This window comes from Dipodomys merriami, unplaced genomic scaffold (genome assembly GCF_024711535.1).
Source record: "Dipodomys merriami isolate MVZ:Mamm:240054 unplaced genomic scaffold, mDipMer1.0.p SCAF_3, whole genome shotgun sequence".
NCBI lineage: Eukaryota > Metazoa > Chordata > Mammalia > Rodentia > Heteromyidae > Dipodomys > Dipodomys merriami.
The window spans coordinates 70,020,080-70,046,952 of record NW_027204492.1 but is presented as its reverse complement, the minus strand read 5'-3'; the positions used below and the strand labels follow the sequence as shown (position 1 = coordinate 70,046,952).

At 38.9% G+C, this 26,873-nt stretch overlaps 1 protein-coding gene across 6 annotated transcripts in view; it reads left to right on the top strand.

Annotated features, from left to right (window-relative positions):
- The window catches only part of Ophn1 (oligophrenin 1), a 323,759-nt gene that overhangs the window by 226,346 nt on the left and 70,540 nt on the right, over positions 1–26,873 (top strand). For all 6 annotated transcript variants that reach the window (XM_070040238.1, XM_070040239.1, XM_070040237.1 and 3 more), the window contains 3 exons: positions 3,774–3,832; positions 4,889–4,994; positions 20,731–20,890. In XM_070040238.1, the coding sequence (XP_069896339.1) occupies positions 3,774–3,832; positions 4,889–4,994; positions 20,731–20,890 (325 nt within the window). The remainder of the gene's footprint in view (positions 1–3,773; positions 3,833–4,888; positions 4,995–20,730; positions 20,891–26,873) is intronic.

Genomic DNA, 26,873 nt, shown 5'->3' with positions numbered 1-26,873 from the left:
GGTCCTTCACATCTCTCATATAACTGGCTCTTTTGTATCATTGTGTAAGTACTTAACCAGTACTGCATGCCTCTAAGTCACTAAATCATTTCATACTTTCTCAGTGTTTCCCCCATGCCATGACAGATGTAAATCACTAGGGACAGAGTTGTGAGTAAGTGTGACCTCTGACTTTATAGAGTTTATTGCCTTGACAAAAGACAACTAATAATAGAAATATCTAAAAATATGGTAAGTGCTCTGAAGGGAGAGGTATGGCATGCTATGAAAGCATTTACTAGGAAGACCAGACCTATTCTGATTACTTAAACTTGAGTTTAACTATAAGTTGGGATCAGTCGAGGTGATAATTCCAATTAAAGGGATCTATCTGTCTGTCTGTCTGTCTGTCTATCTATCTATCTATCTATCTATCTACCTATCTATCTATTGTGAAGTCTTGAGTCAGAAGTCAGGAAGTTCCATTCAAAACCTATGGGGTTCAGTGAGCATGATGATGCATACCTGTAATCCTTGCTACTCAAAAAGTTGAGGCAGGAAGATCACTGTTTAGGGTTATCCTTGGGAAAGTTAGCATAAAACCCTATCTAAAAAAAAAATCTAAAAGCAAAAAACCTGGATTTGTAGCTTAAGTGTTAGAGAACTTGCCTATGCTTATAGGCTCTGAGTTCAATTCCCAGTTAGAAAATGAAGAAAAGAAAGTGCATGAACGACTTTAGGTGAAGTATTGAGTATATGTAGAGCAGGAGAAGGTATGTAGGGACCAGAATGGTATTGCTCATAGGGTATTTAAAAATTAGAATATAAGTTTACTTTATTTTATGTGTTTATTTGGGAGGAAGGTAGTCCTAGAGTTTGAATTCAGGATCTTGCATTTGCTAAGCAGGCTCTCTTACCTTTTACCACTTGAACCATATCCCCAATTTTCAGATTTACTTAAAAAGTAATGAGCTTAGCTACTTAGATGGCTGAGATGGAAGGATCATGGTTCAAAGCCAGCTTGGTCTCTTAGACAAATCTGTGAAACTCTTATCTCCAATTACTCACTAAAAAGCTAAAAGTAGAGTGGTGAGCACTAGTTTTGAGCAAAAACCTCAGAAACAGCACCTTGGTCCTGAGCTCGCTCACACACACACACACACACACACACACACACACACACACACACACACACACACACACACACACACACACACACACACAGAGTAATGATGTTATATTGAAATATTGTAAGTGTGGGGGTTACATGATGAGTTTTATATTTTGGAAAAAATAGTGTGGGAATTACATTAGGAGACTAAGTGGGTAGAGGTGGAAATCAGTTATCAGGCTATTGTTTTCTGTGATCCAGGCAAAAGGTGATGCTACTTCTTGGATAAGGAAGTGGCAATAGAAATTGGTGGAAATAAGTATATGCAAGAGATGTAGGAAATAAAGTTGGTGAAGTAAATATGAGAATTGGAGAAAGGAGAATAAATATTGACTTCCCCATTTCTGGGCCATCCCGTCAAATGATGGGCATGTGTTTACTAATTGGAGAAGCACAGGAACATAATCAAATTTGAGGGAGTTTGGTTATGTCAGATGAGATTATCATATTCAGGAAATTAAATACAGAAGATTGAAACTCAGTGATGAGTTCTGAGTCTGACTTACAAATTTGGGAATAATTGAATCTAGAGAAGATAGAGCCAGGAGTTTAGACAAGAATGTCTAACTCAACCCCTTCCAGCTAGGCTTTTTTTAAACATGTAACATGTATGCTTTGTGTGTACTACTTTGTGTGGGGGCCCGGGGACCTAGGGCTCACACTCAGGGCCTGAGTATTGTTTCTGAGCATTTTTGCTCATGACTAGTCCTCTGCCACTTGAACCACAGCTCCACTTACTGCTTTTGGTGATTAGTTTCCTTCCCAGGCTGGCTTTGAACTGTGATTCTCAGATCTCAGCCTCCTGGGTAACTAGGATTATAGGCATGATCCACCAGCATCCAGTCTGTTTGAGCTTCTTAACCCCACATGGCACTCTCCTACCCATCGCAATCTGACTTACCACTCCCCTGGTATATTGAAACAGGTCTTGCAAGCTTTCTGATTTCCACTTCCTCTCAGATGGAGAAGGATCCTGCATCCAGCTTCTCGGTAAACATTTCCCCTTGCTAATTCACATGCTTGTGTGCTTCAGCATCTCCAGTTCTCTCTTATTAAGCAATTTGAATTCCACTTAACCAGATTACTCTCTCCTTCAACATCATCTCCAATCAATGGAGGAATTCTGTCCTTAATAGCTTTAGTGTAACTCAATTTACCTTTTTCTTCTATCTGTATTTCCACTATTTCTGTGTTGATCTTTATGTTCTGTCACCTCGACAGCTACAGACAGTTACAGACAGTACAGTGAAGTGATTGAGAGCATTGATCTCAGGTACTTGTGGCTTGTGTTTGTAATCTTAACTATTTAGGAAGCTGAGATCTGGAGGATCATTATTTGAAGCTATCCTGGGCAAAAAATCTACAAAACTTCATCTCCAAAATAACCAGCAAAGATGGGGGAGAAGGATGTAAAAGGTGACATTGATCAAGATGCAGTATGCTTATAACCTGACTTGTGGAATTGAAAATCCTTTGTTCAACTACTTAATAAAATTTAAATGAAATATCAAAAATCTTGGCTGGAGGCATGGCTTGGGTGGGAGAACACAGCCTTAAGCAAGCAAGCCAAGTGAGAACAAGACTCTTAAGTTCAAACCTTGGTACTGGCATACACATAAAAATGACCACTGAGTCTGGAGACAGACTACCTGGTTCTGCCGCTTACCTGTGTAATCTTTATTTTCCACATCTAGAGAATAGAAACCATCACAGTTACTACTACACTAGCATATCATAGAGTTTAATAGGTTTAAAAGATGAAAGTCAGTTAAAACAGTGCAGTTTGCTATTATTATTATATTAATTCCTTCTGAGTAATTCCCCACAAAGCTTTATTTTATGCACATATTCCATAGCATTGAAAAGTTTGTGACGAAATCTAATTCATCTTTGATTCCCGAACACAATGTAGGTTCTCAGTCAGTGATTTTTCTTGTGCTTCCTCGGGCTTGAACTCGTGGCCTGGGTGCTGTCCTTGAGCTTTTGTGCTCAAGGATAGTATTCTACCACTTGAACCACAGCTCCACTTCTAGCTTATTAGTGGTTAATTGCAGATAAGAGTCTTACGGATTTTCTTGTCTGGGCTGGCTCTGAATTGCAATTCTCGGATCTCAGCACCTGAATAGCTAGGATTATAAGTGTGAGCTCCTGGCACACAGCTTCGCTCATGATTTTTTTCTGAATGAAGAAAATTGTTTGAACCTCAGTTTCTCTCTGTATTAAGTCTGGATTTGAGCAATTGCTCCACCAGACAGAACCATTGCAAGGATGACATGGGAAGACTGGTACTTGGAAATTCTACAGTTCTATTAAATTGTGAGGGGTTCAGAATAGCTTGAAGAATGGGACAACTTTGGAACTTTGTAAAACTGGTTAGCACTTTCTTTTACTTTGGACGCTAATTGAAGACTGTGCTTGACATCTCAGCCTATATTTTTATGGGTCTTTTGTTGGATTCATAACATCTTAAACCCCTGATGAAGCTTCAGCTGAAGAGAGAAATATATATAATCACATTAAGATATGGAGCTCAATAACTTCCACCTTACTGTCCACAGAACTGAGAATTCAGGGTTCAATGATTGACTCTCCAAAGGAACTTACCAGTCTTCATTAATTTCAGGAATCTTTCTGAACCTGTCATGACGTATAAGCTTCACAAAGAGCTGGTCTCTGCTGCCAGTAAGTATTAATGTTTCTAGTTCATTGTGTGTTGTTCTGGTGTCTCAGGAAGGTTTACAGTAATAAGCCTAGAAAAATGTTTGAAGATTAAAACCCCATAAGCATAAATGCAGATTTTACCCACTGCCAAATGACTATATTTCTACTTGCTAAGTCAAGAATTGGATAATTTTTTTTCATAAATTGTTGTTATTTGAGTGGATTAGATGAAATTGGCTAACTTGAGAGTGTAGACCTGGATAGGTAGATGGATGGATGGATTGATTTATTGGTTGGTTGGCTGATTGCTTCTTCCCTCTGTATAAGAGCACTAGCTCACATTATCTCAGGTCAGCAGAGTAGTTATATGACAGCTGCCATTGCCACTTTCTTCAGCACTTTGTCCTCTCAAATGATCCCTTATCTATGAACAATGGTAGCCCATTTTCTAGATGAGATAATCGAGAAGGCACATGGGCAATAGGGCATATAGAATCACACTGCCTGGAAGATGAAGAAGCACAAGGAGATTTGGCTGTGGGCCTGGCTCTCCTTCATGGACACAACTCTTTCCCTGCATTGCAGTCTTTGTGGCCTCTTACTGCATCTTTGTTGTTGAGGCACAGTAGCTTCAAAATGTGCTTCTGGGTTAGCTCAATGGTTATCACCAAAACCCAGAGGTATACTGTCAGTCAGCTCTGTGGGAAGGTGGGTGGGAAAGGGTTTCCTGTTGGAAATTTACAATTAGCCATAGTTCTGCACACCTGTGAGACTGTCCTTCATTTTTTCATCTGTCTTCTATTTCTTCATCCTTTTAGAACTATTTCTTTGTTTTTTTTTTTCTTTCTTTTTGCCTTTTGTTGAATACTTCTCTTCATTTCTTGGTGTCATTGCATCTCTATGATTGTTTATTTCTCTGTTTCTCCTCATCTTTATGACTGTCCCTGCGGGTCTTTTGTCATTCTCTCCACCTGTGTCTTTGTGTATGTTTATGTGGTGTAGGCATATTAATTTGCACAATTGTTTGTTTAATTGCCCAGAAAGCCAATCCCTCTCTCTCATTGTTCTTTTTGACAGAGTCTGACAATCTGGATTACCGGCTTGGAGCTATTCATGCTCTAGTATATAAGCTACCAGAAAAGAACCGTGAGATGCTGGAACTTCTCATAAGACACTTGGTCAAGTAAGTTATTGCTAGGTTTTCAGAAAGAGTTCCTATTGGTGGACCAGACCATGTGGTAGAATTATACAGAAGCTGGTCTGCAGATGTTTGCATGCTTCCTTTCAGTCTTTGTGTACCTGGCCTGCTTCAGTTGAGGCATAACACTGAATTAGAAGAAGACTGTTTAGTCCACATGCTGTACTTTCAGATAAACCTAGTTTAGAATCTACAACTTATTTAAATAATTACATTACTTAGTTTTCTAATCTAAGGCCAGTGTCTCTGGTCTCTGGTCCTGTTTGCTCATATGCACATGGAGAATTATAGTGCCTATCATGAAGGTAGTATCTGGATTAGAATGAACACAAATAAAGCACATGACATACAGGAGGCTCTCAAGAAAGGAGTGTTATAGTTGGGTACCAAGGGCTCACTCTTGATATCCTAGCTACCAAGGAGGCTGAGATCTGAGGCTCATGGTTCAAAGCCAGCCCAGGTAGGAAAAGTCTCTGAAACTCTTATCTCCAGTTAACCACAAAAGTAGAGCTGTAGCTTATGTGGTAGAGTACTAGCCTTATGCAAAAAAGCTCAGAGACAGTGCCCAGGCCCAGAGTTCAAGTCTAAATACTGGTGTGCACACAAAAAAAGAGAAAAAAAGGAGAATTGTTAAGATTCTGATCAACTTCCTGCCCTGGTGTGGTGGGGAGATCAGACAGAAGCATTCCAGTTAGAAGGCATGGCAACAGACTCTGAAATAGGCAGGTGAAATGGATACATAGGCTCCATGATGCTGTGAGTAAAAATGAATTTATGTGGCTCAAGAAAATTCAGAAAGTACTCTGTCCAGGAGCTAACAAATCTAGGTTCCAGTTTCCATTGTGCTGCTACCTTATTTGGTGGACAGATCTCTCAAGGACCTTTTAGGTATATAAAACACCAATGTATGTATTTATCAAATCAAGTTATCTTCACATTAAAAGTGCAGTAATGATAGTTATACACAGGAGTTGTCATTCAACTAAAGATGTATTTGTATTTTTTTGGGAGAGGCAATCAGATTTCTAAAATTCAAGCCTTTATTAAAAGTGACCTTCCAGGGAAGTGACCTTCTTGGTTTCTTCTGCTTATCCAGTGCTCTGCTCATCTGGACCTCAGGTTTTCCTGTGATTTCAGTTATCACCAAAGATCTGATCCAGCTCTAACTTTCTAAGATTTTTATTTTGGTGCCAGGACTGGGGCTTGAACTTAAGGCATGGGCAATGTCCCTGAGTTATAGCTCCACTTTTGGCTTTTGGTGGTTAATTGGAGGTAAAAGTCTTTCCTGCCGAGACTGGCTTCAAACTGATCTTCAGATATGAGCCTTCTGAGTAGCTAGGATTCCAGGTGTGAGCCACCAGTGCCTGAACTTAGATGTTTTTATACGTCTGTAGCAAATGAGTATTAAATACAATGGTATTTATAATAATCAGAATGAACAAGAATCAGAACAATAAGGGACATTTTCTCTCTCCAGAAATTGTTTCAAGTAATCTCAGTAAAACTCCAAAAGTCAGCAAAGAAATTATTTGCACTTTCATTTGAAGTTGCCCTGGGGAAAAAGACTCTTGGTTCAAGTTCCATGTCTATTTCTAACTTGTCATGTGATATAAAGAATGGTCCCTTTGCCCCTTTGTTTCCTCAGTTTGAGGACACTGGATCAGCTAATCTCAAAAGTCTCTTTTCGTTTGACTTTTTAAGTTACAATATGTGTCAAGAACCAACGTCTCTTGAGAATACCCATGCTGGCAGTGAGTGACAGGGTATCTGCCTCTGTCACCCTAAAGCTGGCTACCTGCCTTACTTAACAATATTGGTCATCAAAATCCCTGAAATGATGGGTACTGATGGCTTATGTCTGTAATCCTAGCTACTCAGGAATGCAGTTCAAAACCAGTCCCAGCAAGAAAGCCTATGCATCTGTTATTTCCAATTAACCACCAAGAAGCCAGAAGTGGGGCTGTGGCTCCAGGATCAGAGTTCCAACCTTGCACAAAAAAATAAAAACAAAAACAAACAAACAAAAAATCTCCGAACAACTCAGAGACAGGCCCTGATCTCAAGTTCCAGTACTGCACACAAAATAGAAAATTTCTGAAATGAAAAATCAGAACAGCTAGATAGAAGCAGGAAGATATATTCCCTTAACTTTGTGAAAAATACTCGTTCACTCAGTAATAAAATGCAAAGTAAAATTACGCTGAGCTAATATTTATTGACAAATTCCTTAATAACATTCTCTGTTCATGACAGCATGGGAAAATAGGCATTGATATGTTGTGGTAGTCATTCACTATAGTCCCAGAGGAGGAGAATCAGCAGTAACCTATCTGATTATTGGTATCTACCCTTGGCCCTAGCAATCCCATTTTAAAGCATTTGCTCACTTCCACAACCACTGAACATATGTAAAAGATTTGTCATGGCAGCATTTTTTAAGATTGGAAACAATACTAGTGTGTAACCATAAAGATTTGCCAAGTAAAGCAGGATGTATTTGCCTTCATTTCCTACTGCCCTCATAGTAGTATTATGCAGTCATTAAAAAAAATAGATTGAGAAAGATCTCTATGAAGTTTGTTTTAGTTGATGCATTACATATATGAAACAAGCAACAAAAAATTCAAGGTGTAAACCAGAGGATATCATATCCTAGCTTTTTTGGTAAAAAAAGAAGAAAAATAAAAATATGAATATGCACAAGTATTTACCCATTTTTGATGACCAAAGCATAATATGGTTAAAAAGCAAAACTTAATGATTCCAAAAGTTAGCTGTAGTTAACACATGACCCAGGAATTCTTCTCCAAGTTAGATATACCCAAGATAAGTGAATGTGTTTCCATATGTAGTTTATCATAGATATTATGGCAGCATTATTCATGGTTGTTCAAAGGTAGAAACAACCCAAATTTGCATCAGTAGATCAGTGGATACACATGTGGTATATTCCTTCAATGGGGTAGTATCCGCTCATACAGGAGAATGAGCTGCCAGTACATGCTATAGCGTGGATAGCCTTGAAAATACATAGACATATGTATATGACTGGATTCATATGAAATGTCAACTCTACAGGGACAAAAAGTCAATGAGTGGGTTCAAGGGCTTGTAAGGATGGGAATATATGGGGAGTGACTGATAATAACTATGGAGTTTCAAGTTCTTACGGAGTAATGAAAACTTCAGGAATTAGTGTGTGAGTTTGTACTGCTCTGTGAATATACTAAAAATCATTGATTCATACCCTTTACAAAGATATAGAAAATATGACTGAATAAAAATAATGAAAATGCCAACTAGGAGTAGATGGAAAATAGTGTGGAGAGGATAGGGATAATAACTGAATTTGTTCAACTTAACTCTTTATATTGGACTATTCAAATAATAATATTTAATATTATTTCTAGTAATGTTATCTTATATTCAAATAACTTTCAAATAATCAATGTCATTTGTAATAATATTAATGCTATTATATATTGTTAACCAATATTACTTCTAATATGAATATCATCATACTTTTTTTTTTTTTTTGGTCTGGTCGTGGGCACTGTCCCTCAGCTCTTCAGCTCAAGGGTAGCGCTCTACCACTTGAGCCACAGCACCACTTCTGGCTTTTTTTCTTCTTGCTAATGTGGTGCTGAGGAATCTAACCCAGGGCCTCAACCATGCAAGGCAAGCACTCTACCACTGAGCCACCTTCCCAGCCCCCATCATACATTATTATATAATCAGTATTATCTATATTATTATTATATAAATTGCTATTTCTAATGATATTAATGTTATATTATTACATAATAAAATTATTGCTAATAACATCACTATATAAATATAGTTATTATTTTATAGGATATAGTATATATTCCATTATATAATCAATGAAAAATATAATAACTATATATAATTATATATATTACATATATATTATATTACATATAATTATATATTATTATATAATAACATAAACATATAATGAAATAATAAAATATTATTAAATATGTCACTATATCACAAGTAATATTAATATTTTATACTAATATTCCCCAAATAATATAAAATAAAAAAGGAAATCTTATAAACCCTGATTCTGAGTAGGAAAAAACAAATGCTTATCTGCTTGAGCGCAGAATTACACAGAGAACTCAGTTGTTCCAAAGAACTTCTTCTCATGGTCCTTTGACTCATCCTAAGTGAGATGGACTAAAACCAAGGGGAGCTGCAAAGAAGTTGTTTTTTAGGGTTTGTTTGTTTTTTTGTTTTTGTAGGTCATTAGGCTTGAACTCAGGGCCTCAGCTCTGTCTCTGAGCTTTTTTGCTCAAGACTAGTGGTCTACCACTTTGAGCCACACCTCTTCTTCCTGTATTCTGGTAGTTAATTGGAGATAAGAGTTTCATAGTTTCAGACCATAATCCTTAGATCTCAGCCTAGGATAACAGGTGTGAGCCACTGGTGCCCTGCTGCAAACAAGTTTTAAGAATCATTTAGTTTGGGCTGGGAAGGTGGCTCAGTGGTAGAGTGCTTTTGCCTTGCATGGTTGAAGCCCTGGGTTCGATTCCTCAGCACCACATAAACAAAAAGAAAAAAGCCGGAAGTGGCACTGTGACTCAAGTGGTAGAGTGCTAGCCTTGAGCTGAAGAGCTGAGGGACAGCGCCCAGGCCCAGAGTTCAGGCCCCACGACCGGACCCAAAAAACAAAACAAAACAAAAAAAACAAAGAAACAAACAAAAGAATCATTCAGTTTATTTATTAGTAGTGGTGTAAATTATGTTGTGGAACACATATATATCTCACGGGGATAGAACCTAAAAGTAAATATATTGATACTAAAGAAGCCAAGACTTTTCATATAACAAAAAATGATCTAGCTGCAAAACTAAATGTGTAAACAAAAAAGTTCTGTCATATTAATGTTACATTGGAAATGTCAGTATGGAGTCCTTATGAAAAATAAAAACACACAAAAGCGCTCTCTTTTTTTTTTTCCAGTCCCTTTCCTCCTTTATTGAAAAGCGCTCTCTTTACTGACCAACCTTTGTAATAATTCTTCCTAAAAATGGCAATGAACACACTCATGCTCAACTTTTGGCTAAATATTATTCTTTTTTGAAAAGATCCAGAGAGGCTTAAAGAATGAGTGTCTTATTCCTAGTCTAGGACAAGGAAAATGCAAGGTGAGCCTTGGATAAATTGTACCACAAAGCAGAGCTGACATATCAAATAGGTCCACATCCACAAGGACACAGGAACCTCCTTGAAAGGGCTGCCCATGGTGGCATTTGGTGAAATATCATGTATTTTATTTTAACACATTATATAAATAAAATTAATGAGGGATTGGTAAAGGAAAGAAAGCTATTATTTTTTTTGACAGTACTCAAGGACTCACACATTCTAGGCAATCACTCTATCACTTGAGTCACACCCTCAGTTGTTTTGTCTTTAGTATGGTTTCTGGATAGAGTCATATGTTAATATGTTACCTCTTTCTTCTGAGTAGCTAGGATAGTAGGCCTGGTTTGTTTCTGAGGTAGAATCTCATCACCTTATTCTTGCCTGGGCTGGCCTCAAACCATTATCCCCCTGTCTCTCTCACAAGTAGCTGGGATTACAAACATGCACCAACATGCCTGCCCTCTAAAGCTTGTTATCATAGAAAAACACCAGCTGGAAAACATAGGAGGAGAGGTGAGTTCCTACACTGTCTTAGGTATTGATCAAACCACTGGATAAAAGGGTAATGGGGAAAAGTATATTCTTGTAATTTTAGTGTACTGTCCAATGATTATTAATTACACATGGAAAGCATTGATCTTTACATTGAAGCCATGAACTTTACAAGAATCCACATTTGAAAGACAAAGCTGCAAAAAGATTTTTCCTGTGACATTTGAGAAAGTTTGAATGTAAGCTACATGTTTCATAATATAGAATTGCTGTAAAAAATTTTTCAGTGTGAAAATGTTATTGCAGTTTAGTGGGAAAACTTGCTTGGTATTGTATTTCAATACTAATGTGGGATATGTAGGGTGGAGGAAATCTATATTCAAAGGGTCCACAAAAAATCTGCAGAGCGCCAGGAGTCCTAGCTACTTAGGAGGCTGAGATCTGAGGATTGAAGTTAAAACCAGCCCAGGTAAGAAAGTCTGAGAGACCCTTATCTCCAATTAACCAGCACAAACAGTTGGAAGTGGAGCTGTGGCTCAACTGGTAGAGTATCAACTTGGAGTATAAAAGCCAAGTGACAAAACACACACACACACACACACACACACCACAACACACACACACACACACACACACACACACACACACACACACACACACACACACACACACACACACACACTCCTGAACCATCTCATTTCCCCTTGCTTTACTTTTTTATATGTTTGCAAACCTTTATTACCAAAAGTTGTATGGAAAATGTAAATGTAAAATAAGGTTTGTTTTTTTTAGTGGGGGGGAATATTTACCCAGTAGAAGAAAATTTACATGCTTTCAAAATTCACAGAATTATGCTACCTGCCAGCTCCTGCTTTCATAATCTATATAGTGATTATATGTATACCTTTGTAATGTATTCATGCATCAGGCCTTTTTTTCTAGGCTAATGGCAGGTAGAAACAAACTGACCACAGCCAATTTTGGGTCCCCAATTATCCAGTTCTTTTTGGTATCTGTAGCTTCCATTAGTGAGAAACAGGAGAACAGTAAGTGTCACCTCTCTGGCAATCTCACAAGCAGGGGAAGATTATAATGGAAGCCAGCCTCAGGCCTAATTCTGCCATTCAAACATCCATTTATCAACAAGCCAGCCCAGAAAAGAGTTGTACAACCTGTTCTATAAATTCAATGGAGTCCCATTTCTGTCTCCTTTCAGAGGCTTTGACAACATTGTTTGTGAGGTTCACTTGAGGCAGATGTGCTATGACAAAATAGGAGTCAGGCATTGAAATCCTGTGATCTAGTAAGGACTCCATTATCCTAGGCCTACCTGCCATTCGTAAGGTTAGAGCCATTAGTCTCACCAGATCCTTCATGTTGTAATTACATGTTGTAATTACATGTTGTATTGTTTGAAGTAATATTATGCATTGTGGGAATTAGAAAATACACATATGCAACAAAATCATAAGAGCATGGAAAGATTCCTACTGGAAATATAATACATGTTTTCCAAGTCTCTCTGTGTGTGTGTGTCTGTGTGTGTGAATGTCTTTAGGTATATATATGAATTTATATATATATTTAAACTTAATTTTATTATCAGGAAGATGTACAGAAGGCTTACAGTTACATATGTAAAGTAGTAAGTACATTTCTTGTTGAACATTTAACATATTTTTATCAAGATGACGTTGTGATGTTCTTTATTTTTGGCAGTAATCAGAGTTGAACTTAGAGTCTTTGCCTCTACTAAGCAGGCACTCCAGCACTTGAGCTTTGTTGCCAATCCCTCCTAATCCTGGTCCTTTTTCTTTCTGCTTTTAGTTATTTTTCAGATAAGATCTCAGGGTTTTTCTCAGGGCTGGTCTTTGATCTTGAAACTCCTATTGTTGCTTCCCAGTAGCTAACACAACTCAAGTATACCAATATATTGAGCATATCAGTTGAGATGTGGTCTCAAGAACTTTTTGTCTAGGCTGGCTTCAAACTGATCCTCCCAATCTCTGCCTCCTGTGTGACTGGGATTACAGCATCCCCAGGTGATTGAGGAACACCATGATTAGCCTACTTTTTTCAATTCAGTTCTTTCTACCTTTTCGGATCATATTGACATTTGCCTATTCCACTCAAAAAGTGCTATTTGAGCTGTCTACCTATGGCCCATGTCTGTAATCTTCACGACTCAGGAGGTTGAGATATAAAAATCATGGTTTGAAGCCAGACTGGGCAGGAAATTAACCACCAATTAACTACCAAAAGCTGGAAGTGAAGCTATGTGGTGGTGTAAAGCTAGCTTTGAGCACAAAAGTTCAGGGACAGTGCCTAGGCCCTGAGTTCAAGCCCCAGGATTACCACACAAAAAAAGTGCTATTTGTAGGTATTTTTCTGAGTCAACATAGGACCACACATAGCCTCACTGTGCATGCGTGCCCCCCTTCCCCCTGCCCCATTTATGTAGATTGTTGCTTATTAGGGTTTTGTTGTTGTTTTTGCTGGGTTAACTCAAGTTAACCTTCAACATGTGATTGTCTTGCACTTCTGCCTTCTGAGTGCTGGGATTATAGGCATGAGCCACTATACTTATTGTATACTTAACTAGTTTTGTCTTATTTTTTACCTCGTTTTTCTATTGCCAATGCCTACTATACTTCTTGTAAAGCAGAAGTTACACCTAAAGGTGAAAAGAACTAGGTACTGTAGCTCATAAGTATAATCCTAGCTACTTAGGAGGCTTTTTGAAGTCAGTCTAGGCAGAAAAATCCAGAAGATGCCTATCTCCAATTAACCAGCAAAAAAGCCAGAAATGGAGGTATGGCTCAAGTGGTGCAGCACCAGCTGTGAGTGAAAAAGCTGAGTATTCTGACCCTGAGTTCAAGCCTCACTACTAGCAAATGAATGAATGGGTGAGAAATGGATTGAAGTTGAACTAATTTTGAGCTAGAAGGTATCATAAAGGACGTGGTTTGTCTTAAGTTCCATGACATCTGAAGATGCCTATTATTTATTTGTCTAACTCACATTCACATTGAACAACGTTGTCTTTTGCACCCCTATTCCCAAGAGGCTTTGGAGTGTCTCTGTCATTTCTTACCAGTCCATATGTTTCTCTCTCTCTCTCTCTCTCTCTCTCTCTCTCTCTCTCTCTCTCTCTGTGTGTGTGTGTGTGTGTGTGTGTGTGTGTGTGTGTGTGTGTGTGTGTGTGTGTGTGCTGGGACTTGAACTCAGGGCCTCACCTGTTTGCCCTTAGCTTTTTTTTTTTCCTGCTTAAGGCTACTGTTCTACTACTGAGCCACAGAGCACCACATCTGGCTCTTTGCTAATTAATTGGAGATAAGATATTTGTATGCCCAGGCTGGCTTTGAGCCATTATCTTCACAACTCTGTCCTGAGTAGCTATGATTACCAGAAAGTGTGCCACCAGTGGATCTGTCCCAAACATATATAAGCAATGAGAAGTCATTTTTACCATCTATCATGTTAATTATCAAAACTTTCAGTAACTGGAGATGAATTTATCTAAAGCTTATTGCAGCCTCTCTGATTCTAATTCATCTTTAGTAATCAGTGTACAAACTCTTGGAGTATGCACTTAATATTAGAATATGGCAATTATAACTGCCCTAGAGTACTTAAGCAAAATAGTTTTCATCTTTCATCACTTTTGGAGCACTCCTTTTTCTCTAGTTGCTATCTGCATTCTGGGTGCATCTTTAAATCAATGGTTCCTTAAAAATTACTGTAGTCAGACAGCTGTTTTGAGGTAATTACCATCGTTTGTGCCTGCTTGTATTTGGTAATAGCTGTTCGTATATAGTCATTTCAGTGCAATTATGTTCATTGTTCAGTTCATTTTCAATTTAAAATGTCTTTAAATATTACAAGATGATTTGACAATGAAATTATTCTTTCTTAGTTCTACATAAAATAATGATGTGGTTGCAAATGATGGCATTGATGAAGTTTAGGACTTCATACTATGTTGAAGTATTTAAAATGAATGACAGGTAATACAATGTTGGATGGCCAAAGCAATCTGCCCTTTCGCAAGGCTGTCATTCTTGCAGAGAGGCTGACCATTCATGGCACTTATTCATTCTCTCCATTTTTGTCTTTTGGAGGAAATTGTTATTACACGTGGTTTTGAGTACATGTCTACATTGGGCTCATCATGAAGAACCTTTTTATTTATTTTATTTTATTTATTTTTGTCGGTCATGGGGCCTGAACTCTGGGCCTGGGCACTGTCCCTCAGCTCTTCAGCTCAAGGCTTGTCCTACCACTTGAGCCACAGCACCACTTCTAGCTTTTTTCTGCTTATGTGGTGCTAAGGAAACAAATCCAGGACCTTATGCATATGAATCAAGCACTCTACCACTGAGCCAACTTCCCAGCCCATGAAGATCTTTTTTAAAACTTATTTTTGTACTGGTACTGAGGCTGGAACTTTTGGCTTTTTCACTCAAAGCTAGTGTTCTACCACTTGAGCCATACTTCCACTTCTGGATTTTTGCTGGTTAATTTGAAATAGTTTCTCAGATTTTCCTGCCCAGGCTGGCTTCAAACTGTAATACTCAGATCTCAGCCTCCTCAGTAGGTAAGATTACAAGTGTGAGCTACCAGTACCTACTTACAAAGCTTCCTTTTTAATCAACTCGTGACTAGTCTGGTTTCATCTGTGACTCTTCTTTTTCCTTCCTCCAAATTATTTTGAAACAGATTTAAGACTGCATATTTACTTGAATATGTGTTTCAGCTTTTATTCTTTAAAAGATGAGATCTCTTTGAATTCTGAGTACAATCAAATGAACACACTTAAAAAGGGGTAAAGTGTTATCACATATTCTGTGTTTGAATTTCTAGTGGTATCAAATTGATTATTTTTTTGTGGAACAAAGATTCACATTGTATGTGCACCCAGAGCACCCATTGCCATCTGATGAAAAGATTTTTGAAAATTTGTAACAGAGTTTGGTACATGTATCTGTAAAGGGTCCTATATAATGTACATATTATATAATATGTAACATAGAGAAAGCCAAGTGAGAGCACTAGGCCCAGAGTTCAAGACCTAGTGTGGGCAGACATACAAAAATGGTTGAGCTCAAAATACTCTTAAAGTTCAAGTTATTTTCATCAAAGTATAGATTTCAGAATCTGATCAGATGTTGGACTTGCAGGCCCACATAGATATGACTAGCTGGAGTTGAAAAGTGCTCTCTTCTTATGGAATGACCATATCCCCTAATACTCCCAAATGTTTTGACAAATAGTATATTAGGGTTAGATTAGATATAACATAGGAAATCTCTAGTTTATTTGTTACAAGTCTAAATGAGTATGGGTGGTGCATGGCTAAGGGTGTAATGGGTAGTGGTAGACTAGATAAAGTCTGGGTGTCTCATTGCAACTGATACTTCCCATCATACCCACAGCCTTCATTTAAGTTACCTCCTTGCCCCTATGGACACTTTAATTTATTGCCTCTAATCTAAGCTATTTGAACAGAATTACTTTCTCCTGCATTGGAGACTGTTTATAACCTTTCTTGGCTACCCATTCCTTTGTTGTAAATTTTTCTCTTGATGTCCCTGTGTACTAGAGAATTTAAGATTCCTTTCTTGTCAGATCATATCACAGCAACCTAACTCTAACATAACTCACTGTTCACTCTGTCCTTGTTTTTGTATCATTCATTCTGTTAGCTTACAACGTGACGTGTGACTTTGCCTTTTCATGGCTTTATAGAATTTATAATAAGGCAACACTGATATATTTCCACTCCCAAATTAGAATAGGTATTATTAAAACCAAACAACCAAACACGAAACAAAATATCAAATGCTGGCCAGGGTGCTGAGAAAAGGGAGTATAGTGGAAAGCAGCATTGAGGTTCTTCAACCCCCTCCACCCAAAATAGAAACACTATGTGTTCCGACTCTCCCACTTCAGGGCAAATACCCATAGGAACTGGAGTCAGCATACAATAGAGATAACTCCATATCCATGTTTATTGCATGTCAATATTTATATCCATGTTTATTTACCAGATGCAAGCTAGGGAATTAGCCTAGGTGCTCATTAACAGATTTTTTTAAAAAACAGTATATATAATTTAGCCACAAAGAAGACTGAATTGATGTCATTTGCACCAAAAACACTGCATTATGTTAAGTGAAATAAGTCAGAATCAGAAACACAAGTATCTCATGACTTCTCTCATATGTGAACACTTAAAAAAAGATGATCTAAAGGTAGAAGAGGATTTGCTAAGAACTGGAAAGGGAGTTTGGGGGAAGGAGGAAAATGGAGGAAGTGGCAAGAGTAGGAACGTGGATTGAAATGATCCGTGCATAATTGATGTAGCATAGTGAATCTCACTAATTTTTTCAACTATATATGAAGAATTATAACAATAGAAGAAACTTCTAAAAAGTAAAACAAAATGTATCATAGTACAATTAGTGAGAACAGTCCTCCTTAAACAAACCCCTTCACTGCCAGCCCCTCCCTGGAGGTATCACATTGATACAGCATTCAAAGACTTTCCTATTTGCATTACATTGTGTGTGTGTGTGTGTGTGTGTGTGTGTGTGTGTGTGTGTGTGTGTGTGTGTGTGTGTGTGTGTGTGTGTAGATAGATGGGGAAGAAATAGATTTTATAATTTCTGTGTTTTTGTGTCACATGCACCATTGCTCTTCAAACTACTTTTCATTTCAAATACATTTTGGACAACACCTGGTTTGATGCTTCTGTTTTAGTCTTGTCTGCTTTCCTTCCTTCCTTCCTTCCTTCCTTCTTTCCTTCCTTCCTTCCTTCCTTCCTTCCTTCCTTCCTTCCTTCCTTCCTTCCTTCCTTCCTTCCTTTTCTTCCTTCCTCCCACCTTACCCATTATTGTATTCCTCCTAACAAACCTTATATACATTTACTTCAGGATGATAATTTATGAGTATGTGCGTACACACACATTCTCATCAGGTATCAATCTTTCATTTTATTGTTGTGATCAGCAAATATAACCTAGAGTCATGATTTGTCTTTGGTGAAATTTTCCAATAATTTCTTTAGGGTTGATTTTCATGATTGGACTAACATATGGTTGAAAAGAATGAGTTATGTGTTAGTCAAAAGCTTTGGTTATTATTTTAACCTCTTGCCAGTTGCAAGAAATAAAAAAAGTAATGTGTAGGAGTGGGACTGTAGCTCAGTGGTAGAGTGATTATTATTTAGTATGAATGAAGTCCTGGGTTTGATTCCAACCACCACATGCAAAAAAGTATTATGATGTGAGATACAAAGAAATCTCCTCAAGTCTCATTAGGAGATCAAGGGGGAAATTTCCTAAGTAAAATATCAGGAACCTTCCCAGAGAATTACAGCATAGCTTTAGCTTAAAGTGGCTCACATTAGAGCTGGTTGCTCATGGCTGTAATCCTAGCTGCTCAGGCTGAGATATGAGGATCATGGCAAGAAAGTTTATGAGAATCAATTAACTGGCAAAAAGTCTGAAGTGGAGCTTCAGAGAACTTTGAGCAAAAAAAGCTATGGGAAAGCACTCAGGCCCTGAGTTCAAGCCCCAGTACAGGCGTCCCACCTCCATTTCCATGAAACTTTGGTTTGAAAAGAGGAACCAGGTAAGGAAATGGTAAGATGAGATGGGATGACTGTATGACTTGGAGACAATCAAATATTTGTGTGCACCCCTGTCCTGCCATATATTCATAAACAGACTTACAAAAGGGTTTCACTGTGGGTGCTTTTTGTCCTTGGGAAGATCCTATGAACGCCTGACAGACTAGAAAAAAACCCTGACTTCTCAGATGCACACACAAAGAGATGAACCAGTGCCCTTTGTTTTTTTGTCACTGATGGTTCCCCCATCCCATATCACTGGGTGGCAGCACATTGACACTTTTCCATTTCAATAGCAGGGCAGGGTGGGGGGGGGTTGGGGGGGCATATGTCAGGAGAAGAAATAAAGATTAATTGCAGAGGTATTTAAAGTGTTGGGAGGTACATGGTGGCTGCGTTGCCCCAACTAAGAGTTTGAATGATTACAGCTCATTACCATCTGAATGGCACCCAGCCTTTGTCAAGGGATTAACCAAGTTTATTAAAATTTCTCTAAGGATTCTGTCCCCATCTCTCAATTATCCACTTAGTGTCAAGAACTTGCATTTTGATGTGTTAGTCTCTTGAAGGCCTTGGCCTGGTGTATTTGAAAAATGAATGTTTTGAGTGGGCAGCTGGCCTCCTTCTCTACCCCTCACGGTCCAACTGACCAAAGAGTACATGCCTTGCTCTTAGCTGCCTCCAGTACTGTTTTCAAAGAGCATTAGAAGAGTTCAATTCCTTTGTATATAATTAATTAGTACCTGCTGTCTGTCAGGAACCCACTTGAAAGTTGTTTCCTACCTAGTGGAAAATTGCACTTGTACTTGGCTTGCCAGTGGTGTCAATTCAGATGAGGACAGTGGACTGTGGTTTCCCTGAAGATGTCAGTTCATGTGAATCTCCAAGGATAAATAGACATTCTTCCCATGGAGGGCAGGGGAGTAGGACATCCCAGAGGTCTGTTCAGATATGGAGGTCTGGCTGAGACAGAAAACCTTGTTCTAAAGCAGCGCATATGTCAATGGTTAGTAGTGCCTAGAATGGAGGACTTTGGGAAGGTATTTAATTTCCAGAGTATCAGGAAGTTAGCTCTATTCGACATCTCTCTGGAGGAGCTATTATTTACACAACTGAGAAAACTGAAGCTCAGTTTAAGTGAGAGGGACTTAACACTCCCTACTTGCACAGCTGCTTAAGTGGCAGTGTTAGGATTTGAACCCAGATCACTGTCAAAGCCTAGACTGTACATAAGGATTAGAAAAAGAAGGTGGGTTACAGAAGGCCTGAACTGCCCTGTCGAAGAGCATTCTCATCCTGCAAGTGACAATCAGACACTAAAGAGAATTTTCAGCCACTAAAGAGAATTTCAGCTAGGAGAGCCACTAGGGATCAGACAACCTGAGATTACAGAATTTGTTCTTCAGCTAATTGAAAGTAACTTCAAGTAGGTCCCTGTCCTTTGTCTGTCATTTTCATCTGTGAAAGGAAGAAGATAATAAAGGGAAGATCTTTTGGACCCCTTCTGCTCTTTCACAGTTCCTTCTACTGGGGCGTGGGTGGGGGGCTGGGTGTGTATAAGGTTCCTTGGAAAGGAAACTGCTACATATCTCAGGCAGAGAAGAGCTTATTCTGGGGGAGAGCAAATTGCTGGTATGAGATGGAGGCACGCGGAGATTGAAGAGAAAGAAAAAAGGGAAAAAGAGGAGGGGACTTGTGTTGAGCCAGATAATGTAGAAAAAGGCAGGAGGCAGGACCACAGCGGATGTAGAAGTGATCTCAGAGCCTGGGGAATCTCTCACTGTCCAAGGGAGGCATGACCCAGGCAGTTTAGGAACTGACCCCAACAGATAAGGAAGTAACCTCAGAGCCTGGGATCCTTTCTTGACTCACAGTCAGGTGATTGAGTCAGGTGATTACTGGCAGGTGAGGAGGAAGGGGGGAAGGGATGTTCTCCCAGGCCTACCTAGCAGGGTGGAGTGGGGAAGGAGCCTCATTCCTGACTGTAGAGCCTGGCGGCCTTCTCTCCTTGTGCTGAGCCATCTTTTGGATGAGCCCTTTCTCTTACTTAGAATGCCCTCTGGTTGCCCTTTTGTTTTTCCCTAATCCCTACCGGCCTTTTCCAGTCTCTAGGTAAGTTTACTACATGTCACTTTGGCTTCTAAGGTTATATTTCCTTGAGATTTTTGCTAGGTATTTCCACTGTAAGCTTTTCTTTTCTTTCTTTTTTTTTTCCAGGGCTGAGGACTGAACCCAGGGCCTTGCACGCGCCGGGCAGGCACCCTTCCGCTGGGCTAAACCCCCAGCCCCAGCTTTTCTTTCTCTATATACTTCCCTTTCCTTCCAGTTTTTAGATTTTCTTGCCTGCCTCAGTGCCTAACAGTATTGGTTACAATCTGGATGCAAATCTGATTAATCTTTTCTTTCTCATTTGGCAGTGTGTGTGAACACAGCAAAGAAAATCTCATGACCCCTTCCAACATGGGGGTGATCTTTGGGCCCACTTTGATGAGAGCTCAGGAGGACACTGTGGCTGCTATGATGAACATCAAATTTCAGAACATTGTGGTGGAAATCCTAATTGAGCACTTTGGCAAGGTATGTATTTCCTGGTTTTGCCACTACTCACCAAACAGTTCATACTTGCCTGCTGTCTTTGAGATTATGGCTTCTTCTTTGGCTCAAGTTGATCATGAAAAAATATCCCATTTAAACACCAGGATATTTAAGAGTAATTCTGATCCTGGGAATTTCATACATTAAGCAGTTATTGCTTGAACATCTACTTTATTAGCAGGCACAATAGTAAATGTTGGAGACGCTACAGAAGAAGTATTGTATGCTTTTAAGGAGCTAGCAATGTAGTATGGAGACAGCCATGTAAGCAGAGGAAAATGATATATGGAAAATTGCTGTACTTATAATGAAACTTTAGGGGAGAAAAGGTTTATCTGTCCTTTTCCTTTTTTGTGTGTGCTGGTACTGGGTCTCACATTCTTGGTTGGCTTTTCCTCTTAAGGCTGGTGAACTATCACTTGAACCACAGCTCCACTACCAGCTTTTGGGTGGTTAATTGGAGATAAGATTCTCATGGACTTTCCTGCCCAAGCTGGCTTAAAACCACAATCCTCAGATCTCAGTTTCCTCACTATAAGGTATATTAAATAGGTAGGTTTCATTAGGTAGCCGATGAAGAGAATACCATGTGGTATTCAGGCAGGAAAAGAAGTTTATTTACCGAATTTCTGCCCCCACCATGCGTGGTGGAGAGGCAAGGCCGAAAGGGGCAAACCATCCCTGGGCCAGGACTTATCTAGGCCAGGGACCTGAAGAGGTATAGCCAGGTGGGGAAAGGTATGGCCACACTGGATCCAGATGGTCTCCTCTTGTCTGATGGGAGGTGTGACTGAGGATGGCCCAGGATGTGACCTTGGAGGGGGAGGTGACTGCTTCCAGATGTTCCAGTTACCTACGTAACAGATACTTAGCCAAGAGGTAGGGAGGCATCTGCACAGGTCTGGGGCAGACCTTACATTGAGCAGCTACAATTACAGGCTTGAGCCACCAGTACTTGGCTTCAATTAAAAAATTTTAACAAGTACTGAGATTTAAATCCAATTTAACCTAGTGAAGAGTCAAAGTACTTCTGGAATCTGCCAGTCATTTTTGATCCAATGACATTGTTGTGTGTATACATGGTACTTTGGGATTATTAATAAAGATAATTGTAAAGAAGTATGACTTCTATTAGTAATTATATTAGAGTTTTGTAGAGAGACAGAAACAATAGTAGAGAGGAAGAAAGGCAGAGACAGAGGGAGAGAGAATGAGGAAGAGAAAGAAGAAGGGAGGGGGAGGATGAGAAAGGACTTAAGTTTAAGGGAATTGGCTTGCTGCATAATGGCAGCTGTAATGTTCCAGGAGAGGCCATCTACAGACTGAAGAGCCTGGAATAGTAGTAGTGTGGCGCCATTAGTCTAGTCAGGTCTAGAGGCCTCAGAATTAGAGAAGTCAATGCTGTAACTTGTCTGAGGCAGAAAGCTTGAGAATGAAGTGAGTCGAAATGGGGTGACACCTTGGTGTGGTCCTGGACTCCAAAAGATAGTGAGTCAGGAGTCCTGATGGCCAGTGCAGCAGAAGCAAATTCTTCTCCAGCTGTGAGAGACAAATTGGTCCCAGCTGATTGGATGGTTCTGCCCACTGAGGCAGATCTCTATCACCTTTTCTGCTCAGAGTTGCATGCAACCTCTTCTGGAAACACACACACACACACACACACACACACACACACACACACACACACACACACACACACACACACACCTCTTCTGGAAACACACACACACCTCTTCTGGAAACACACACACACACACACCTCTTCTGGAAACACACACACACACACACACACACACACACACACACACACACACACACACACACACACACACACACACACACACACACACACACACACCCTCCAAAAGAATGCTTCTAGGTATTCTGTTATGCAGTCAGGTTGACACTTAAAAATGAACCACTATGGATGCTGAAGGTAGCCAAAAAGAAATCAGGAAAATCAAATTTCAACCTGATGGCCCAGTGTGAATCAGGTGCCAGGATAATGTTGTTTAAAAGTAAAGTAGTACTTTAGTCAGATTTACATTCAGAAGATGTTATATTGCTTACACTAAAGGATGGATCACAGAAAACAAGAGAGTTGATGCTGTTATCTGAACAGGAACTAAGTAGTGTGAGCTAGGTGTCCAGGGTGACAACAACACAAATGGAAGACATAGTGGAGGGACATTTCTGAATGCTGGACATCTTATTTGGCTAAAGGAATGAATGGAATTGGTAATGTAAGAAATATGGAATGGGAATATTTTGGGGATATGAAAATAAGCTCAGTCTTGAGATTTCTAGAAGATATGAGTTATTGGTTGTATGGAACTAAAGCAGGGATCACTGAACTTTTTCTGAAGCAACCATGTATTAATCATTTTAACCACATGGACAAGCAGATGTGGTTATGCTCTAACAAAACCATTGTGAGTGAGTGAGTGAGTGAGTGAGTGAGTGAGTGAGTGAGTGAGTGTGTGTGTGTGTGTGTGTGTGTGTGTGTGTGTGTGTGTGTGTGTGCGTGCTGGTACTGAGATTTGAACTTAGGACTTCACAGTTTCACTTGGCTTTCTCTCTCAAGGCTTGAGCCAGAGTTCCACTTTTGGCTTTTTGCTAGTTAATTGCAGATAATGGTCTTACAAACTTTCTAGCCCAGACTGGCTTTGAATTTCAATCCTTAAGTCTTGGCCTCCTGGGTAACTAGGATTTCAAGCATGAGGCAGCCTAAATGTAGATCCTAATTATATTCTAAAAGCAGAGCCAATAAATTTGCTGACAAATCATATCTGATATGTTTGAGAAAAATAGGGCTTTTTTGATTTGAGCAATTAGAAGGATTACTTTGTTATTTAGTGACATAGGTGAGACTAAGTGAGGATCTAATCTGAAAAAGAAGCGTTGAACTTCCATATTTAATTAAAGCAGCAAATTAGATCACTGGGGGCATAAATAGGACTTTTTAAAATTAAAGTTTATTTCTATTTTACCAAAAATATATTGCAACATTATTTGTGATTGCTAAATACTATAAGCAACCTAAATACCTATGCATAGATGACTAGGTGCATTAATTGTGGTACATTTACGAAATGGAGTACTATGTAGCTGTAAAAATGGTTTTTCTTTCTTGCTATTGTTTCTAACATATTTATAAGATGATTTCTTTGTTGCTTTGTATGTCTTTCCCCCCGCAATATAACCCCTGTTTTCACTGTATTTGATGTTGGTATAATTTGTAGAGGGGAAGGGAAAATCTTGTTTAAATAGGGATACAGGTGGACCCATTGCAACAATGAGATATACAAGACCTTATGTCGAAAAATGAACTTTACAACTTTGGCGTGGGGGAGGCTGGGGGGTGGGAGGGTGGAGGGGGGAATTAAAAAAAAGAATCCTTCTCCAAGGAAGGAAGATGGACCCAGAGGTGCTCACTTATCATCCCTATAATGATGGCTCTTCTCAAGTAGGTGTCTCATGGTAGATGTGTTTCCCAGAATGGAAAGTAAGACCCTATCGAGAATAACTAATAAACAGGACTGGAAGCATGGCCTAAGTGGCCTAACAAGTACAAGTTCAAACCCCTGTATATAAATCAATGAAAAATAAATAAATAAATAATGAAGAAAGATATTTACTTCCAGAATACTAAAATAGACATTTTTTCTTCTTCTTCCCCTGTATACAAAAGAAGAGTGAAATACAGAGAAAATATAGCAGACTGACTAGAAACGTTGAGACCCAATTGATGATATTGTCACAAATCATCTGGGTTATATTTTTGTCTCATATCCCCCAGACTAGTTACTGTAGCCAGTAACATTCTAAAAATATCAGTTATTGCATACAAAAATAAATCTTCCCATAAAAGCATCCTGTCTCTAGCCAAAGGGCTTGGAGAGGGACAGCTTAACAACAAAGAGAACTTTTAGATAATAACCTCTGTACTCCAGCCAAATTTTACAGAAAAAAAATCAGTCCAACTCCCATCCATGCTAGCAATGACCACTTGGGAAGGTTAGACCTCTATCTTTGCCTACTTGGTTTGCAGAGAGGCACTTGAACTTCCTCTGGATTGCTGTCAGAAAAAGCCAAATGGGGACAGAAGTTTTGTCTCCATTCAGAGGCCAAGTAGGAAATTGAGCTTTGTACCCATCCTAGGTGGAATGGAGTCAGTGCTCCCTCTGGGCTGTGGGGACAGTTGTCAGAAGAAGCTTGCTCTAATAGATGGCCGAAATGAGAATCAGACTCACATATGCCCCCCATGGGTAGACTTTACTTGAAAATCATTCATTAAGAAGCAGGCCAGTCTCAAAATGAATGAGCAAATACCATCCAAAAACAACACCAGGATGACATAGTAATTATCTTACAAGAATATTAAAGCAACTACTAAAAAACAATGCTTTAATGAGCAATTAGTAATACATTTGAAATAAATGCAAAAATGAAAAAATGCCAGCATAGTCATAGATATGGTAAAAAGAATAAAGCCATATGGAAACTATAGAAGTAAAAATGCACCAGTGAAATTTAAAAAAAAAAATCAACATACAGGTTCAGCAGAAGAATGGAGAGGACAGAGCAAAGAGTTAGTGGACTTTAAGATGAAACAAGTTATGCAACACAAATAGTCCAAAGTTAAAATATATTTGTCCTTAGCAGACCTACCATGAAGGAAAGGCTAAATGAAGTTCTCTAAATAGAGAGGGTGTAATCAAAGAAGGATTCTTGGAATACCAGCAGAGAGAAACAACTACAGACAGCAAAGTTATGGACAGATTTAATACAATTTCTTCTTTGGAGTTTTTCCAATTACATGTAGCGGCTAACGCAAAAATTATAATGTGTTTCTCTATGTGTATAAAGGAAAAACTAACTGGGTGCTAGTGGCCCACACCTATAATCCTAGCTACTAAGGAAGCTGAGATCTGAGAATCGAGGTTCCACTCTAGCCTGAGCAGAATAGTTTATAAGATTTCGATCTTCAAGTAACCACCCAAAAACTGGAAGTGTAGCTGTGGCTCAAGTGGTAGAGCAATAAACTTGATCAAAAAAGCTGGAAAACAGTGTCTAGGCCATGAATTGAACCCCAGGACTAACACACACACAAAATAAAAGAATTCAAGAACACCATCAACAAATAGGATGAGCTCTAATAGATGTTCTCTGTCTCTGTCTCTGTCTCTGTCTCTGTCTCTGTCTCTGTCTCTGTCTCTCTCTTTCTCTTTCTCTTTCAGCTTCTACTAAATACACAGGGGAGGATTTCACTGTTATATCTCCTCATGTTCATACCATATGCCAATCAATCTCACCCCCTCTGTCACTCTCCCTGCCTAATAAACATTTATAGTGCTCTCCATCCAAACTGCAGGATATACATTGTTTTCAAGTTCTTATATACCACATACAAAGATAGACCATATTCTGGACCATAAAACAAACCTCAAAACATTTAATATAATTGAAATCATGCAGCATACTTTTTCTGATCACAATGAAATTATGAAGAGATAGTGAATATGATAAAATGCTCTTTCTGGATCTATTGAAATGATGCGAGGGGTTTCATCCTTGATTCTATTTATGTGATATATGGTATTTACTGATTTGCATATGTTAGAAATCAAGAACAAAAGGGCAACAGGAAAACTCTGTACACACTTGAATGCTAAAACACACTTCCTGAATAATTTATGAAAAAAGAAAGAAGTTAGAGGATAAATACAGAATTCCATTGAACTGAATGACAGTGCAAAGAACAATGTGTGAACACTTATGGGGCACAGCTTAAGCACTGATGGGAAGGAAATTTATAGGATTAAATGATTATATCGGACAAAAAACAAAGGTTTGAAGTCAGCAATCTAAAATGCCACTTCAAGAGCTTGGAATAAGATGAACAAAGTAAATATAAAGCAAGCAGGAAGAAGGAAATAATAAGTAAATAATAAAGCCAAAATTC